The following is a 16,481-nucleotide window of genomic DNA, read 5'->3' on the forward strand; positions in this document are numbered from 1 at the left end:
GTTGAGAATCCATATCGCCAATCAATGGAATGCAATACAAATGAACAGCCGAAGAAGCGTCGTCGAGTAGAGAGGGGGAGGTCAAAGAATGGTCAGCCTAGTAGTAGTCCGACCCCCTGCAAAGACTCTCACTAACGCATCTAGGTTGTTTGACGTGCTTGTCCAAAAAGGTCAAATGTGATGAGATACGTCCCCAGTGCGCAAGATGCGTACGACTGGGTCTAGTTTGCGAATGGGCGGCTCAACACTTACCTTTGGCGTCAAGAAGACGCGGCTTTGGGCCTATCAAGGAGCGGTCGAGTTGGACACCAAAGGCTATTACTCCAAAAGTGTCCAATGACGACGTTGATCTTTCGTCTGGTACCGATACTATAGCTACTCAACAGTCACCAGGAGAGATGATTTCGACAGATACATCAAATGATGTCTTGCAGCTACCAGACAACATGAATACACACGCGATATTTGCTCTGCCAGATACAGACGTGGAAGATGATTCAGTCATCCAGAGCCTTCCAGATTTACCATCAGAAGGTATCGATTCACTCATTTTGCCCGAGTTTGATGAAGAGGTCTCTTTCAATACTACGCAGCTCATCCTCTTCCCAACTCCATCTTTCAACCTTCTCTCCATCTTCCCGTCATTTTCCTTTACAAACCCAGCCGAGCCAGCACCATCCATCGGCAGCGACGATGTACAAGCTATGACATTCCACTCCACCGTCCTTGCGCCCATGAAGTCCACTCGCAAAGCGGCACTATCATCACACTCCATCTTTCTCAACTTTGCCGTCCAAAATCCCATGGCGCTACATTTTCTCCTTGCCTTTTCACACAGCGAATTGGCTATCCATCACGGCTTCAGTGACAGGCCACCTCTCGAGTCGCATCTTCACTTTCAACACGGATCGCAGCTACTCAACCAGGCGCTTGTGGACTTGACACCAACTGACCACATCGCCATGATGCTTTCGTTCTTGTATCTATACATGTTCTGGATGAGAAGAGATCCATTTGATGTTCCGAAACTACGCGAGCTGAGCAGCTCCATTTTGGCTTATGTTACAACCTTCTCACTCGACGAGATGTGTGCCAATTCAACAAATAGTGGTGGCACGTCAGAACCTGTGACATTGTCACGAATATTGACGTACATCTATGACAGAGACGTGTTTTGTGGCTTCTTTGGCTGTGGAGAGAAGTTTGCAGGCTACGTTACCGAAAAGCATGATACGAGGCAACGGATATGGCAGTTGTCGCGAATGCCAATCTTATCAGAGGAACAGACGGGGGCATGGCTTAGACCTGAACTACCGGGAACGAGTATAAGGAAAACTGTGGATGTTTATTTTAGTTTAATCACTGTTCAGTATGAGATCAATCAGTATAGCCAAGGTAGTGATCCAGAATCATTGGGTAAAAGCTTGGAGATAAAAAGAAAATTGGACAAGATAAAAGAGGTAAGTAGCTGTGCCGGCTTCGCTGAAAGGAGTGCTAATATTCCACAGGAGCACAGCTTTCTCTTTGCGACATCCAGACCATATCCCGGGCAATCTACAAAACCACCTTTGATGGCCCTTGTAACAGTCACCATCTTTTACGCCCTACAGATCTATCTCCATCGCAGTCGTAATACCGTATTTGGACAAACGCCAGTACCGCAAGATATAGACACAGCTTTGAAGGAGTTGGTGGCTGCAGCATATCAGACTATCGCTACTGGACCAGTGCAATTACTCGAGAGATTCCAATGGGCACTTCTGATTGCGGGAATGGAAACACATGACCCTGTGCACCGAGATTGGATTTCGGCGAATATTTCAGACCCCGTTATCAAGAGTGTCTTGAATATTGTGTTGTCGGCTAAGGGACGGTCGGATGAGGGCGTCTCGATGGAGGCGGTTAGAGACTTGGTTAGTAGAAGATCGATGATTGCCATGCGAGATACAGCATAATTCAAGGTGATTATCAATATCTTGTTCAGTAATTGCAATTAGGTTCAGCCACTTTGTATAGTTGGAGGCGAAATGAGTCGGGTTACTCATGTGCTCTTATCTCGTCGATTAATCTGACCAATCAGATATTTAGTCTCACTGGATCCAGAAATCCGGGGTAATGACCCTGTATCTAGACCAGATCAGACCAGGTGGTGATAAAACCCCAAGGTTGAGACTAACTTAGCGGGTGCAACGATAAGAAATGAATATAACTGGGCCTTGAGACCCCGTCAATAAATCGAAACTTTGCTCATAGCATCTTCATACACTTTGAACATAACACATCATGACGGACAAGATGCACCAAGACACAAAGGAGCCCTCGCCTTCTTGCGAGATGGACGATAGAAATGACGGGACTGTTGATACCTTGTCTTTAGAAGACGAGAAGAAACTGGTTCGCAAGATTGATCTTCGGTATGTATATTTGACAGCAGAAAGATTTCGGCTAGCTGACTAGGAATAAGTCTCATGCCATTGCTCATCATCAGCTATGGTTTGCAGTACCTCGATAGTGAGTATACGAATGCAATCTTACGACTGCCTCTAACAGGCAACAGAAACCAGTCTAGCATACAGTGCTATTCTAGGACTCAGAGAAGATTTGGTAAGCTGGCACATTACCTTTGCAATACAGAAAATACTGACAAAACGCAGGAACTTGTTGGGCAACAATTCAGTTGGGCCTCCAGTGTCTTTTACATCGGCTACCTCGTCGCTTCATACCCCATCTCCCTCGGATTCGTCAAGTTCCCTCTTGGAAAATATCTTAGTGTTCTCATGTACGTCATTCCAAACACATGTACCTGTACAACACTAATCTCAATCTTATAGGTTCATCTGGGGTATCGTCCTAACTCTTCACTCGGTCGCACACAACTTCGCTAGTCTTATGGTCCTTCGATTCTTCCTCGGTGTTTTCGAAAGTGCCATCAGTCCCGGTTTCTCCCTCATTACCGGCATGTGGTACACTCCTAGCGAGCACGTTTCTCGACACTCTTTCTGGTTCGCTGGTAATGCTTCGGCCAGCATGGTAGGCGCTATGATTGCCTATGGTATTTTAGGGTACACTGGACCAGTTTCCCAGTGGAAGGTGAGTATGAAAGTTCGGTTGACTTGTATTGTTTACTAATAAGCGCAGATGCTCTTCCTCATCTTTGGTCTCATCACAATCGCATGGTCCATTCTCACATTCTTCATGCTGCCCGACTCACCCTCAACTGCCAAGTTCCTGACCACTTCCGAAAGAGAATTCGCTTCTCTTCGACCCAAGAAGTTCCAGCGAACAACACAGACCAAGAAATGGGATCGAGGTCAATTTATCGAGACTATGAAGGACATCAAGTCTTGGTGGTTCTTCATCTTTTCCTTCGTTATCTGTGTTCCTAACGGAGGAACCACTAGCGTATGTATGGCCTTATGCACCTCTTTAATAGTAACTGACAATTTTGATCACAGTTCAGCACTATTGTTATCAAGAGCTTCGGCTACGACGAACACCAGACTATTCTGATGGGTCTTCCTGCATCCGCCTTCCAACTCACCACTGTTATCTTGGTAGCCGTCTTTACAACCTATGTCCGCAAGTCGCGCCACATAGCCCTCGTTTTGACATACATCATGGCCATCGCCGGTATCCTCATGATCAAGTTCCTTCCAAACACCGAGAAACTTTCCCGTCTGGCAGGTTTCTGGCTCATTATGGCTGTCGCCCCGGCATTCCCACTCATGCTATCGCTCTCAGCTAGTAACATTGCCGGCTTCACCAAGAAGTCTACTGTCATGGCCATGATATTCCTTGGCTACTGTGCAGGAAACTTGGCCGGACCTCAATTCTTCATCAGTACCGAAGCGCCCAATTATCATGTGAGTGAACTCAACTTGAGTGTGGTACATGCATAGCTAACCTTTTTAGACGGCGTATACGACCATTTTGGCATGCTTCGCAATTACGATTGCGCTTGTTGTCGGGATTTACTTGTACTTGAACTTGGAGAATCGTCGTCGAGACCAGGAGCAAGGAGTGAAGAGGGATCCAGAGGAGTCTCGACGCGTGGATCTTAGCGCTGATGGCACACTTCTCCAAGTGGATGAGACTGATATGGAGAACAGGAGCTTCAGATATATCTTGTAAGTTGATTAAAACGTATAGAATAGCAAGGTTTAGGATTTATGAATATGTACTTGAGGTAGTGCAGGCTTTTAACCATTGGATGTACTAAGCGCAAGAGCCAACTGTACTATATATGTCTTCCTGCCAAGAACGAGCACGGGAAATTGATGGTATTGTTATGGTCTGTCACCTCAATGACCTAACATTACTGCCCCAGCTCTCTAAAATAGACATTTCGTTGGAGGCAAGGGACTTGGTAGCAGCTTTCGCAGTCGTCTAGAACATTGTTGTTAGTATTTATGACAGATGGGAACTAAATGCATGACTCTTGCCATGGGTTTGATTTGTATTTGAATGCTCTAGAAGCAGGCCTATCAAGTTTAGGTCCAACCTAAGAAGACATTGCCAGCGGTAGATCCGAACCGTCATTGTTTAGCACCATAGACAGACATTGCCGCCGGCATCAATCGAAGAAATTCACTTGACGTCACATGTCCATGAAGTGGTCAAAACGTTTCTAACGAGGTTGATCATTTCAAACTGGCTTGTTCATCACTGATATAATGTGATGTCGCCAAGGCGGTAACTAGCCAAGAGACCAGCTGATCCTCTTCCCATCGTGGCTCTATTGATTCAGTTCCTGATTTTGGTACCTGACTCTAGATGAAGCTACTTTGTAATATAATATCAGACCTCCTGACTCAATATTGGACGGACACTGGAATCTACACATGGGAGATATTTTTCAGTCCCCAAAGTTGATCGCCTCCAACACAGATTGTTCATTTATTTCCTGCGTATTATCGATAGGGCTATCATTCATTAGGTAGAGACTGGCATGGTATGGTGGCTTATGGTCATTGAAGACACAGGCCAAGTCCAGCCTGATGTGTTGGTCTTGCCGCTAGCTAACCATAACCCGTTAGTATTCAGAAACCTGCTATAGTTCAAAGTTTAACGCGTCACGAAGAAGGACTTGACCACGGCTCCGTTGCGGAAACGCAAACTCTTATGGTTGATATCATTGATGACTGGTGAGATGCATTCCTCTCCTCGTGCTGTTTAATGGTTTGAGTGGCTGCTTATTTCCTGTTTAAATTTAGCATTCACTTTGTGCTTCCCTGATCTTGTACGTTGAAAACGGCGAAAAAAAACATGATCTGATAATTATCAGAGTTCCTATTGTCATCAAAAAACACGCCATATGATGCCCAGACATTATCAACCAACAAGGCGAGAGTCTTGGCCCACGTAGAATTACAATGTAGTGTGTTGGCCGTAGCAGCGCAGCTGAAGAAAAAGTCTCGGCCACTTGCAGGTGCAAGTTGTTCCAGGCTTGGCTCCACGTCCATAATTTGTTATGACCAAAAGTCTAATTTACGCGGTGGTTGTTAACGACATCAAGAAAACCCGTCCTTGCCGGCGGCATCAGGTACCCGACCAACGATTCATTCGTATGTAAGGTACAAGAATGGTCCCTGACTAAGCCAACCAACTTCAGTGTAAGCGAATGGCGTTGGTCGACTGGAATGCAATATAGCCCAACCCGGTAGGATCAGACGATGAATTCCCGGATACGCTAGAAATGGAATGCATGAGAAAACTTAGACGGTTTAGGACATTCGTCTGCAGACGGGTGGTAACCAGAGTTTTAATAAACGAGGTTTCAGTCCGTTCGACAGCCCGTCTCTGTGAATTTGCTTTCCTTCGCACTCATGGTACAACCACTCGCCAGCATCGATATATCATCGACTATAGCAAATCCCAAGCGCAAACCGCCCTGCCTCGTATCGGTTAGATTAACTCCCGACTCACCTCGACTCCAAACCACTGTATACGACTAAAGTCTCATATTCAACATGGCTCCAGGCGCTTCAGACCTCCTTGTCCGTGCCCCACGACAACACCATGAAACACCTGCTGACAGGTCTCTTGACAGATCATGGAATGGACTCTCATTTCCTTGTCGACGTTAGTCATTGCCGCCCGTATCTGGCTACGATTAGGCCTTCAAAAACAGCGTCTGCTTGGAAGTGATGTGTGGATGACGAGTGCGTGGGCGATGGGTATCATCACTGCCTCGTTTTGCATCACCTATGTCCATATGGGTGTCATGGAAGATGGCATAGATCCGGGTTTGGAGGCGTTTAAGGCATCAGAAGAAAGAAAGGAGTTGATTCGCAAGGTAAACATTGCTGATACCAGTTGTTGTGAATAGTAGGAGCTGACACATTGTTAGATACTCTGGATAAGCACTCTTCCTTTTGTGTCGTCGTATTATCTGTGCAAAGCTGCTCTGCTTTGTGTCTATCATCAGGTAATTCCAAGGTTTATGACGAAGCGAAGGACTTTTCTCTGGGCGACTGTGGGTTACGTTACAGCCTCATACGTTGTCACCCTTATTCTTTTGTTCACGATATGCACTCCTGTCAGCCGTTGGTGGTTAGTTCATTTATCCCTGTCGTCTAGGAAACCTGTACACTGACCCATGAGTAGGACATCTGATGCTGACCGCCGATGCGAAAGAGATCCAGTCCTGGGAGCTTTTAGAGCCATTTGGGCCCTCAACTTCTCCAGCGATGTTTTCAGTAAGTTTTGACTTCCCTCATATTTGATGCCTTGGAACGGAATAGAAATTAGCTAACAAGTTCAGTATTTGTGCTCCCTTGGCTAATTGTCCCTGATCTCATGATCAAGGGATGGCTTCGCGTTGGAGTGTATTTTACCTTCCTCTTGGGCCTGATCAACATGACTCTAAGCATTGTCCGCTACACCAAAGTCTACGCTGGTGGTGAAGTATCATTAGTCACGTTGCGTAAGTCAAGTACCCGTTCCCGGCCGATCCACTCTTACTTATGTGCCTAGACTTTTGGAATTCGCTTGATTTGTACATTGGTCTTGTCATCGCCTGCCTACCTGCGTTGAGGCCCTACTTCAAGTACGCAGCCGATTCACGCGCTTTCAGCTATATGAAAAGCAAAACAGGTACTCGCGGAGGTAGTCAGTACACAGGGAATGCTACCACTGCGTCGTCTCATGCTGTCAAGCTTTCGCAAGTTCATCAGCCCAAGGGATCTTTTGACGTATCGACAGATCGTGTGTCGCAATTATCCTTAGTCCATACAAGGCCTGAGGATGAAGAGAGATACTAGGTATGGTGAAAAATGGAGGGATTTAGTTACGAGAAGGAGTAAAGGACAAGTAAAGGGACTACTAGCATTGTTATTGGAGGGGATCATAGATATAATACGCGTTAGCTCTGGATAATAATTGACTCGAGGAAGTCCGGCCAGCTTAAGGAAATGGACACGAACAACCTGACAAGACGAGTGCATTTACATAAAACTATCACGCAAGGAGATAGAACATACTCTCCAAGCAAAATGTCTATCCTGATCTATTGGTGCAACAAAATAAACCCTTCAATTCTCCAAACTCCAACACAAAATGACCATTTCCCGTCTACCCAAACACCTCCAAGATCATACGCTCCTTGGGTACATTCTGCCTCCAGACATCAACGCCATCTACAGTTGTCATTCCCAACCTCTTCTCTTCAGTAAACAGAATAGGACTCAGAACATCCATCACATCATCAGACACCTTCTTTCCACTACATACCATGACGATAGCACCTTGAGCCCACTGTTTTGCCAAGGTCTCACTGTGCTTTTTCACCACGCCCTGCACGTACTGGCATTCAGCGTCCGGATCTCTACTGTAGGCTCGGTGGACAGTGACAACACCCGCTCGAGAGTACTTGTCGAGTTGATCGCGGCAAATATCATCCATCTTTGCACCTCTGCAACCAAAGATCAGAGTACAACATGGAAGATTGGTTCGCTGGAAATTCTGTGCCTGCAAGAAACGCTTCTGCAAGTAACCAAGGAATGGGGCCAACCCAGCACCGACAGCGATCATGATGATGGGAACCTTGGGTTCAGGAATCATCATCGTTGTGCGCAACTCGGGCCTGCAAGGTCGTGGTTCCACCAGTACATAATCCCCATGTCTCAATTGAGCCATGTAGTTTGTGGCAAGACCGCCCGGCCGAGCAACTGGACCCTCTTCAGCTTCGACAACAGAGAACAAAAGCATTCCGTGTCCTTGCTTCCACTCTGGTGCCGAGGCGAAGGAATAGGTTCGGGGACGCATCTGAGGCAGCATGGACAAGAAAGTCGACAACGGCATGTTGATAGACGGGTACTTTCGTAGGATGTCAAGAATGGACAAGCGCTGCTCCTCAACTCCACTGGTATAGTCATCACCTGCAAGACGCTCAACACATGCCTTTATGTTATCATCGCCAGCAAAGTCAGCTAGTCGCTTAAGACCTGTTCGACTAGCAGTCTGAGACAACTCGACAAGGGAACTGAGAAGACTAGAAGTAAGTATTGGGGTATCAGTCGGCAAGAACGTCGGTCTCTTGGAGGAAATTATCAACGCAGTGTCGCTATGTACCCCAAAGCACGACATGGCCTGTTCTACCAACGGAGGCGGGTTCTTGGGAAGAACCAGAACATGGTCACCGGGCGTGTACTCCATATCCTTGGGCAGTTTCAGCAACAGACTGTGCTTTCTAGAGACCCCAGGATATGTGAGGAGTGTGTTCTCGATAACCTCGGCACGCCGGAAGTTACCGCCCATATCATTGTTTTGAGGCTTGATGACGGTAACGTTCAGTTCGAGATTAGATTCATCGACCGGTGCGACGCCTTGGCGCTTGGAGAGTTCGGCAAAGAGCTTCTGGTTCTCCCAGTCGTCAAAGTCGGAGTACAAACGGCCAGTGCTTGCGTCTGTAAGACCGATGTCGACAAGTCGGTCTGCGCCTGCATCTGCCAAACATTTGTCCAAAATCTTGGGTATCTTGAAGTACGTGGAAACCCAATCCTTATGACCACACCCAAAAACTGCAAATTGGATACCCTCCAATTGTCCAGGCTTTAGCGACTCAGCCCACTTCGTAAACTCTTGGGCGTTGTCAGAAGGTCTTCCGTCGTACGAAGCAGCGAGCAAGATGTTTGGTCCGTCTTTTGAAAGGTTGTTCGTGGCCATGTCCAGAGGCAAAGGTTTGGAAGGCATGAATCCAGAAGCGACGCAATCAGCAGAGAGTTTTTGCGCCAGCGCTTCGCAGGTTCCTGTGTTGGATCCATAGAAGATGGAGATGGGCTTCAAGTCCTTGGCGTTGATTGGGTTGATGCTTTGACGGCTGGACAAGCTGGGCTGCTGGCTCGATAGGCTGGGAGTCTTGAATAAACCGGAAACCTTTCGGTCATTGCGGAGTTTGGCATGCATGTTGAAACCGTCAGGCTTGATGGTAAGCGACTGCTTGATCTTGAGCTTGTAGCTGGGATCAGCCTTCGAAAGGTCAAAGTTTTGTAGAATCATGACAGTTATCTGTCGGCTCGAGTGTTAGAGATGGATATCAGAAAGACTAAAGAGTGACACTTACCAACTTGGCTTCTTGCCAGGCAAACTCACGACCAATACAACCTCGCATTCCGTTACCGAAGGGTTTCCAAGCATTCTTAGGCAAAGCCTCAAACAACTCATCCGCCATACGCTCAGGCCTGAACTCCTCTGCATCAGAACCCCAGACTTTAGGGTCACGATGAACGAGATGGAGGAAGCAGAGCAAAGGCTCATTCGCAGCGACAGAATATTGACCACCAATGATCTCATCTTTCGCCGGCGTTACATAGAAACCGGGGGCAGTAGGCATCAAACGGAGAGTCTCTCTGAGGATCATGTTAACGTATGGCATCTTTGCAAGATGATCAACGTTCAAGCTCTGGTCCCCAACCACCTCGTCGACTTCCGCCCTTGCCTTCTCAAGAGTGCGAGGATTCTCTAGAAGATAGTAAAATGCAAATGACAAAAGCCCCGAAGTGGTCTCATGTCCTGCAATTAGGAAAGTGATGAGATTCTGAGTGATCAAACTGTCGCTCATGCCCTCCCCTGTTTTTGGGTCTTTGCCTTCCATCATGGCAGTTAGTAGGTCGGTTCCCTGGATGGGATTCTTTCGTCGTGCCTGTATGAGCTCATTGCATGTGTCCTTCATAATAGCGGCGTGCTTGCGGAATGCAGCAAGTGCCTTTACTCTACAAGCACCAATGAAATCAGGAAACATGGATTGCTTGTCGGCATCGATGAGGGCGGCGACCATGCTGTCGACGAATGGGTGCATCTTCTCGTTACTGTAGAAGCTGTTGAAGCGGTAACCCATTGTGCATAGGGCGATGGTGTCTAGCGTGAGGCGGGTGAAGTCGCTGGCTACGTCGATGGTTGCTGAGGGTCCTAGACGAGCCCTAGGATAGTTAGTCGCCGAAACATTGGAGGCATTGTAGAGTACATACCACTTGAGACAAAGTTGTTCTGAAACATCTTGCATGTCATCAAACATTGCTCGAATCTTGAGAGGTCCAAAAAGCGGCATAAGAATTCGATGTGCAATTCCCCATTCGTGGTTCCCATGCTGTGCTGTGAAAAGACCATCTCCGGCCAAAGGACGGAGCTTATCAACACCGCCTGTTACGAGTTTGTGGAATCTTGTTTCGTCGCATACTTCATCGACGAGATCACGACTGCATAGCATAATCTCTCTGTGGCCAGCGATTTCTAAAGAGAAGATGGGGGCTGGGACAAATCAGCTTGTTTGGCTCATGGTGTGGAGGTGGCCGAGTGACGAACCGTATTTTTGGCCCATGTTTATTAATGATGTGAGAGAGTCGTCAAGGTCGAGATCGAAGAGGTTACCCAGTACAGGAAGGCCTGGAATAGTTAGTGGTATGGTACTATGGTATCTAATTGATGTACTACCTTTGGGGCCTGGAATCTGGCCGCGCTTCTTTCCACTGTCTTTGATCGCCATCTTGTCAAGTTGTGTTGTCGGTTGTTGCTTAGAAGGGTAATATTGGGATTCGATTGTTGTAGCAAGATTGATTAGTCTTGTTGTTGTTGTAATAGCCTTGGTAGTTGAGTTGGATGTGTTGATGATGACGATGATGATAACAATAGTCCCGAACTTGATCATGATATAAACAAAAAATGTTTCAATAAAATCGTAAGAATTGAGATGTGTAACCCATTTCTCGGCCGTCGAGATGACGCTCCCCGAGGACAAGTCGTAACTCTGTCGGATTTTCGGACACTCCACCACCGTCAACTCACATTGGCATGTCATCACTACCAGTCTTGAACGTCCGCGGCGTCCGCCTTGAACCAGTTCAGGGTAACCGACGTATGCTAAAAATGGATTGGGATTAGGCAAGGATCAACCGCTAAGCCTTGGGCAGTTCCAGCCCGCGGGGTCCATGTCGGCACCCCGCGGGCATCCGAAGCTCAGGTACGGATAGATGATGAATCTTTTGCAATCTATTGGTTCTTTGGTCAGAAACCATGTGTCGATGATACAGACGGGTCGCTGTCGAGGATCTCCTAGACGCTTGGCTATGTGACTACTGAATCCTTCATGCTGACATCGTACGACGTGGATTTAATAGTTGACCCGGCTCAAGTGATCGGTAGTTATTTGCCATCTAGAAATACAATTTTTGTACACATTTGTCATGAAGTATTGTGCAAAATTCTCAAGCTACTACAAAACCACTATAACATTTCCATCTCGCTAAACCTCAATCCGTTCTTGACTCACAAGTCCCAGAAAGAGAGCTCAGTTCCTGCTCTGCCCTTACGTCCCTCTTCTTCCACAATCTTACAAACCTCCACATTTTAATTCCAGCCGCAGGCCCTGCAGCAACAGGTTCTGGTCTAGCCCTTCGTACAAGGAACCACTGGGCTGTCATCAACACCATAGCACTATTCCACACAAACGCTGCAATCATTCCCAGTGAAACTGCCCACGCTGTAGAAATCTGTATATAGCACAGCCCCATAACTGAGAGATCGTCGAAGCCGTCCGTGAGTACAAATCCAGATAGCATAAGAATCACTTGACAGACGAACATGTCAAAATAGTGAACATTCTGAAGCAAGCGCATACCACGTGCAGTTCGACGCATGCGTCTGTCGAAGAAGAAACCGAAGAAGAAAAGAATTGAGACGAAGCCTGCGAAAACCACTGTAATTATTCCGATGACCTGCTTCTTCGTCAGCTCATTTCCTTTGTACCCACTGGTGATCTTACCCCGTGCTCTGTTCTAAAATGATCCGAGGAGCCCATCGCAATTATCCCTGTCACCAGACCGGCGATGACCAGAGGCGTAAAGACTACAAGTCGTAGGGCTGACTCCCACTTCTGGACTGTTTTCTTCGCCACAGGTCGATTGATAAGATCGCAGAGAACCGTACTCGACTCCATCAGCAAGATGATAGGATAAATCAAGAAGAACGCCAGAATCATGCTCAAAGCTGCAATACGGTTAACCAGGATTAAAGACGTGTCGAGTTCAACTTACCATGAACATAAGACAGGGTGATATATGTATCCTGATCCACGCCATTGACAATAAACTCTTTGTTTGCAAAGTCCACAGAGTATATGTTTCCAGTGCTGTTGAAATGGTATGGTCCTTGTACTATATAACTGTTGTTCCATGAATGCGTCTCAGATAGGTTCGCGCGCAACAAGTACAGAAGACCAGAAACACCCGACTGTGGCCAACATGTCTCCCTCGAATGGAGTTTCGATACTTGATGTTTAAGAAAGTCGGCGACGTATTCCTCTCTAGAGACATTGGCCATCATTTCGGCAATATCGCTCAGCGTTATGGCGCTCATGGTTGAGAGATTTGGACCAAGTAATGTTGTGACAAAAGCAGACTGATCCGGCCTTTCACAACGAAAGGGAAATTTTGAGTCGGATATAAAATACACAGAAACGACAATGAAGATTCAAAGATTATACTGTATTCAAAATTTGATAGGAAGCGTCTACAAATAAAACATGAATCGTCTCACCGTTAGATCAAACAATGCTGGTAAACTCTCTTTTCGCGATGCAACGCAACGATACGCAATTTGTTGCTTTTCTCTTCCCGGAAGCTCGGACAACTTAGAGTCATTAAGCTCGATAAGCCTTGTTTCACCATCCGTTATCAAAATAGAAGCTATTGTTACGCGGCACTTGGTCACAGCTTGAAAAGGCGATACAGACTTAACTGCCGAACTAGGCCCACTTGGGGCTTTATATCTATATACCCTTGCCCGTTGCACCGCCTCGACTCGTCATGGTCCCGATATGCCCGGTATCCGAACAATATCTAGTCCGGGAACATGGGTCAAGTAAAGTTCACTCGGGTGGCCGACCGAATCCGAGAATGTGTCCGCGGAACTTGGGGGAAACTTGGGGACAAGACTAAACAAATAGTGAAACAATATGATATCTTTGAGAATATGGAGACTGAAGCATGGCTAGAATGATATAAAATATTAAAAACACCACGGGTTCGTCGTCTAGTCTTTATTCACTCACACTAACTTATTCGGCATCAAAACCAACAACAGCCATGTCTCCAAAGCCAAAATCTTATATCCGCCGTCTAGGATACATGTAAGTATAGCATGCAATTCCGTGCTTTCCATCATGGCTAACATCAAGTTCAGTGAGTTGTACCAGTCTGGTATGCACCACCTCGATCACTACTGTAGCACCATCACCACATTCCGATTCAGACTACCGCAGTCATTAGCGAACTTCCAGAATCACGAACAGCTCGTCACAAGGTTTGACCAAGCCGTGGCACAGACCATCGCTCAATTTCCTCTCCTTCAAGTTGGCCTCGTGGGTGAAGGTTCAAAAAAGCCAGTCTGGGTTGCTCTTGATACGGTCGACTTGTCTGATCACATAACCTGGGTTGTGAGAACCGACGCAACAGGTTATGAACAGGAGTTTGAGGGGAATCTGCAATATCAACTCGATGCCAAGTTTGAGCATCTTGAGACGAGACCAGGTTGGAGATTGCTATTGATGCGTACACAAGCAGAAAACTTCGTGGATGTCATGTTTGTGTGGAACCATTCAAACATCGACGGCATGGGCGCAAAGATCTTTCTTCGTACACTACTTAACAACTTGTCCCAGCCATCCCCGGCGTCACCTCTTGTCCAAGGCTCAAGGGTCATGACTACTAAAATTTCAACAGACCACTTTCCTCAACCGCAGGAGAAGCTAGTAAAACACAAGGTCACGATGGGGTTTGCTGTTTCTGAGATCTGGCACAGCTTTGGTCCTTCTGCTCTTGCTTCCTCGACTGCAAAGGCACGATGGGCACCTATCCATCCAGCACCTTACATCACGCGCCACAAATGCATTGACATTGACGCCATCACACTCAAGACTCTGCTTGGTCTTTGTCGGCAGAACGAAACAACTCTCACTGGTCTTCTCCATGGTATTGTACTAGCATGTCTATCAGTCGACCTCTCGGAAGGTAAAGCCGACGCCTTTACCGTCGCCACGTCAATGGACCAGCGTCGGTTCGTGACAAAAGAAGACCGCAGGGCAAAGTACGCCCACCTCGACCCAGCGACTAGTGTACAGAACTGCGTGGCTTCTGTATACCACAGTTTTGGCCGAGAAATCGTCAGCGACATTCGTGCTGAGGCACGCGTTCACAATTGGCCTGCTCAACCGATCCCTGCCCTCGAGCCACACATCTGGCGTGCAGCTGGGATGATCCGAGACGATATCAATGAGCGTGTCAGCCAAGGTCTGACCAATTCTATCGTGGGTTTGATGAAGCTCGTGACAGATTGGCAAGATTACCACAAGACTACCGTCAAGAAACCACGCGAACTGTCATGGGACGTGACCAATCTTGGTGTGGTTGATAACAAGCCTAGTAACGGTTCGGAAGATGGTTGGGCGGTTGAGAAAGCGAGGTTTAGTCTTTGTGCAGACGTCGCTGGGCCTGCAATGCAGATCAATGTGGTTTCTGTCAAGGATGGTGATCTGACGGTTGAGATTTCGTGGCAGGACTTGGAGGAGTTGAATCGTGTTGGTGAGAGGCTGGCGGATGGGGTGAAAGCCTGGTTGATGCATCTGGGTGCTTGATGCCCTAGGTAGACGAATTCGTCGACCTTAGATGATATTTGCTTTTGCAGTTTTTCGTAAAGGATAGAAATAGTCAGTAGATATATAAGTACAGGTTGGTATAGAAATAGACTAGAGTTTGCTGTTGAGAATTAAATCTTTTCTGTCGTAGAGGTGCCAGGGATACGACATCTGAGTTTATAGATAAGCCTTATGATGCAGGAATATTTAGGCAATAGACCGCTAGAGATAATAGCCAATTATATCTGCGAAGACTACCTAGACTAGCAGAGTCTCGGCCAATGAGCTAACAACTTAAAGTCTTACCTCAACTCATTTTTCTCTCAACAGTTCTTCTTTCTCGCGAAATCTGTAGACAAATAAGTAATGAGTCAATTACAAGAAACAGTTTCTCTGCCATGGGGTTCATTACCCGTCGAGTGGTATCTGCTTGTGAGTAGCCTCATGATTTGGGCATTTGCGAAAGAGAGACCTTTGCTGACAGATTCCTATACATCACAGAACAAGTGGGACACTTCCTCAAGTCTATCGATCGAAGAACAGCGAGAGGCGCTCGTGAAAGCGTTTATCCAAGAAAATGACATCTCGGGCTTCACTTCAATCTCAGAAGAAGCACTTGCAGTGGACAGACAAGAGTTGATCCAGACGATACTAGTACCATGGCGGTCGCAAAAGCTTCGTCGCATAGCTGAGAAGTACAATCCTCGAAAGCCTCTGTTTGACGTAATTGCCGTCTTGCGTACTCACTATGGCGGTGATAGCGACAACAAGTTTAATCGGTGGATCAAAGATACGTCTGACACATTCGACAATATGGACCCATCTGGCGATCTGTTTGGGTCGCCTGATGAACGCTGGTGGCGCGTTCTTGATGATCCATCTCTCTTTGATATTGGTTCTCAGAAATGGCAGACTATATACAAAGTACTCCCAGAGTTGGCCACGCCAGAAATACGGCGAGATTTCAACGACCACGATGTGCAAGAAGCTAGGGAATATGTGTCATGCATTTGCGACTCCCGAGACCCAGGAGATGATGATTACGAGGACGCCATTTGTGCAACAGCCAAGGTTGGGTTCTGTTTGATCGTCGCTGACCAAGAGGCTTTTGAGGACGAGGAACTACTTCTGGTCTTTATTGATAAGAAGGGCAATGTTGTCAGACAAACAGCTATCAACCCAGACGACATAACAAGTTTGCCTCATTATATCCTACGCGGATCAATCACTGAATCTGGGTTCTGGCGTGATGCAGAGGTGGGAAATAAGTACAAGACAAGAGGACAGATTATGCGCGCAGTACTGCCACTTGTCATGGCTGAGTCTGAGTGATATCAAGTCTTGATTGGCTTTGACT

At 46.9% G+C, this 16,481-nt stretch overlaps 5 protein-coding genes across 5 annotated transcripts; 4 read left to right on the forward strand and 1 right to left on the reverse strand.

The window, feature by feature from the left end:
* Positions 1–180: 180 nt before the first annotated feature.
* On the forward strand, positions 181–5,148 carry FPOAC1_011391 (uncharacterized protein; the record flags this gene model as incomplete). Its single annotated transcript, XM_044855770.1, has 12 exons — positions 181–209; positions 266–1,460; positions 1,509–1,913; positions 2,296–2,414; positions 2,465–2,511; positions 2,558–2,604; positions 2,655–2,779; positions 2,832–3,090; positions 3,139–3,402; positions 3,456–3,863; positions 3,913–4,127; positions 5,037–5,148. The coding sequence occupies 12 exons, from the start codon at positions 181–183 to the stop codon at positions 5,146–5,148; spliced, it is 3,225 nt and encodes a 1,074-aa protein (XP_044703083.1).
* Positions 5,149–5,969: 821 nt separating this feature from the next.
* On the forward strand, positions 5,970–7,262 carry FPOAC1_011392 (uncharacterized protein; the record flags this gene model as incomplete). Its single annotated transcript, XM_044855771.1, has 6 exons — positions 5,970–5,996; positions 6,050–6,295; positions 6,350–6,552; positions 6,607–6,698; positions 6,764–6,925; positions 6,976–7,262. 6 exons carry the CDS (start codon positions 5,970–5,972, stop codon positions 7,260–7,262), a joined length of 1,017 nt encoding a protein of 338 aa, XP_044703084.1.
* Positions 7,263–7,572: 310 nt separating this feature from the next.
* Positions 7,573–10,981, reverse strand: FPOAC1_011393 (uncharacterized protein; the record flags this gene model as incomplete). Its single annotated transcript, XM_044855772.1, has 5 exons — positions 7,573–9,507; positions 9,563–10,418; positions 10,467–10,746; positions 10,801–10,881; positions 10,930–10,981. 5 exons carry the CDS (start codon positions 10,979–10,981, stop codon positions 7,573–7,575), a joined length of 3,204 nt encoding a protein of 1,067 aa, XP_044703085.1.
* Positions 10,982–13,577: 2,596 nt separating this feature from the next.
* On the forward strand, positions 13,578–15,124 carry FPOAC1_011394 (uncharacterized protein; the record flags this gene model as incomplete). The annotated part of the gene is made up of 2 exons (XM_044855773.1): positions 13,578–13,621; positions 13,675–15,124. The coding sequence occupies 2 exons, from the start codon at positions 13,578–13,580 to the stop codon at positions 15,122–15,124; spliced, it is 1,494 nt and encodes a 497-aa protein (XP_044703086.1).
* Positions 15,125–15,490: 366 nt separating this feature from the next.
* Positions 15,491–16,456, forward strand: FPOAC1_011395 (uncharacterized protein; the record flags this gene model as incomplete). Its single annotated transcript, XM_044855774.1, has 2 exons — positions 15,491–15,556; positions 15,626–16,456. The coding sequence occupies 2 exons, from the start codon at positions 15,491–15,493 to the stop codon at positions 16,454–16,456; spliced, it is 897 nt and encodes a 298-aa protein (XP_044703087.1).
* Between the last annotated feature and the right edge of the window lie 25 nt (positions 16,457–16,481).

This window comes from Fusarium poae, chromosome 4 (genome assembly GCF_019609905.1).
Source record: "Fusarium poae strain DAOMC 252244 chromosome 4, whole genome shotgun sequence".
Classification (NCBI taxonomy): domain Eukaryota; kingdom Fungi; phylum Ascomycota; class Sordariomycetes; order Hypocreales; family Nectriaceae; genus Fusarium; species Fusarium poae.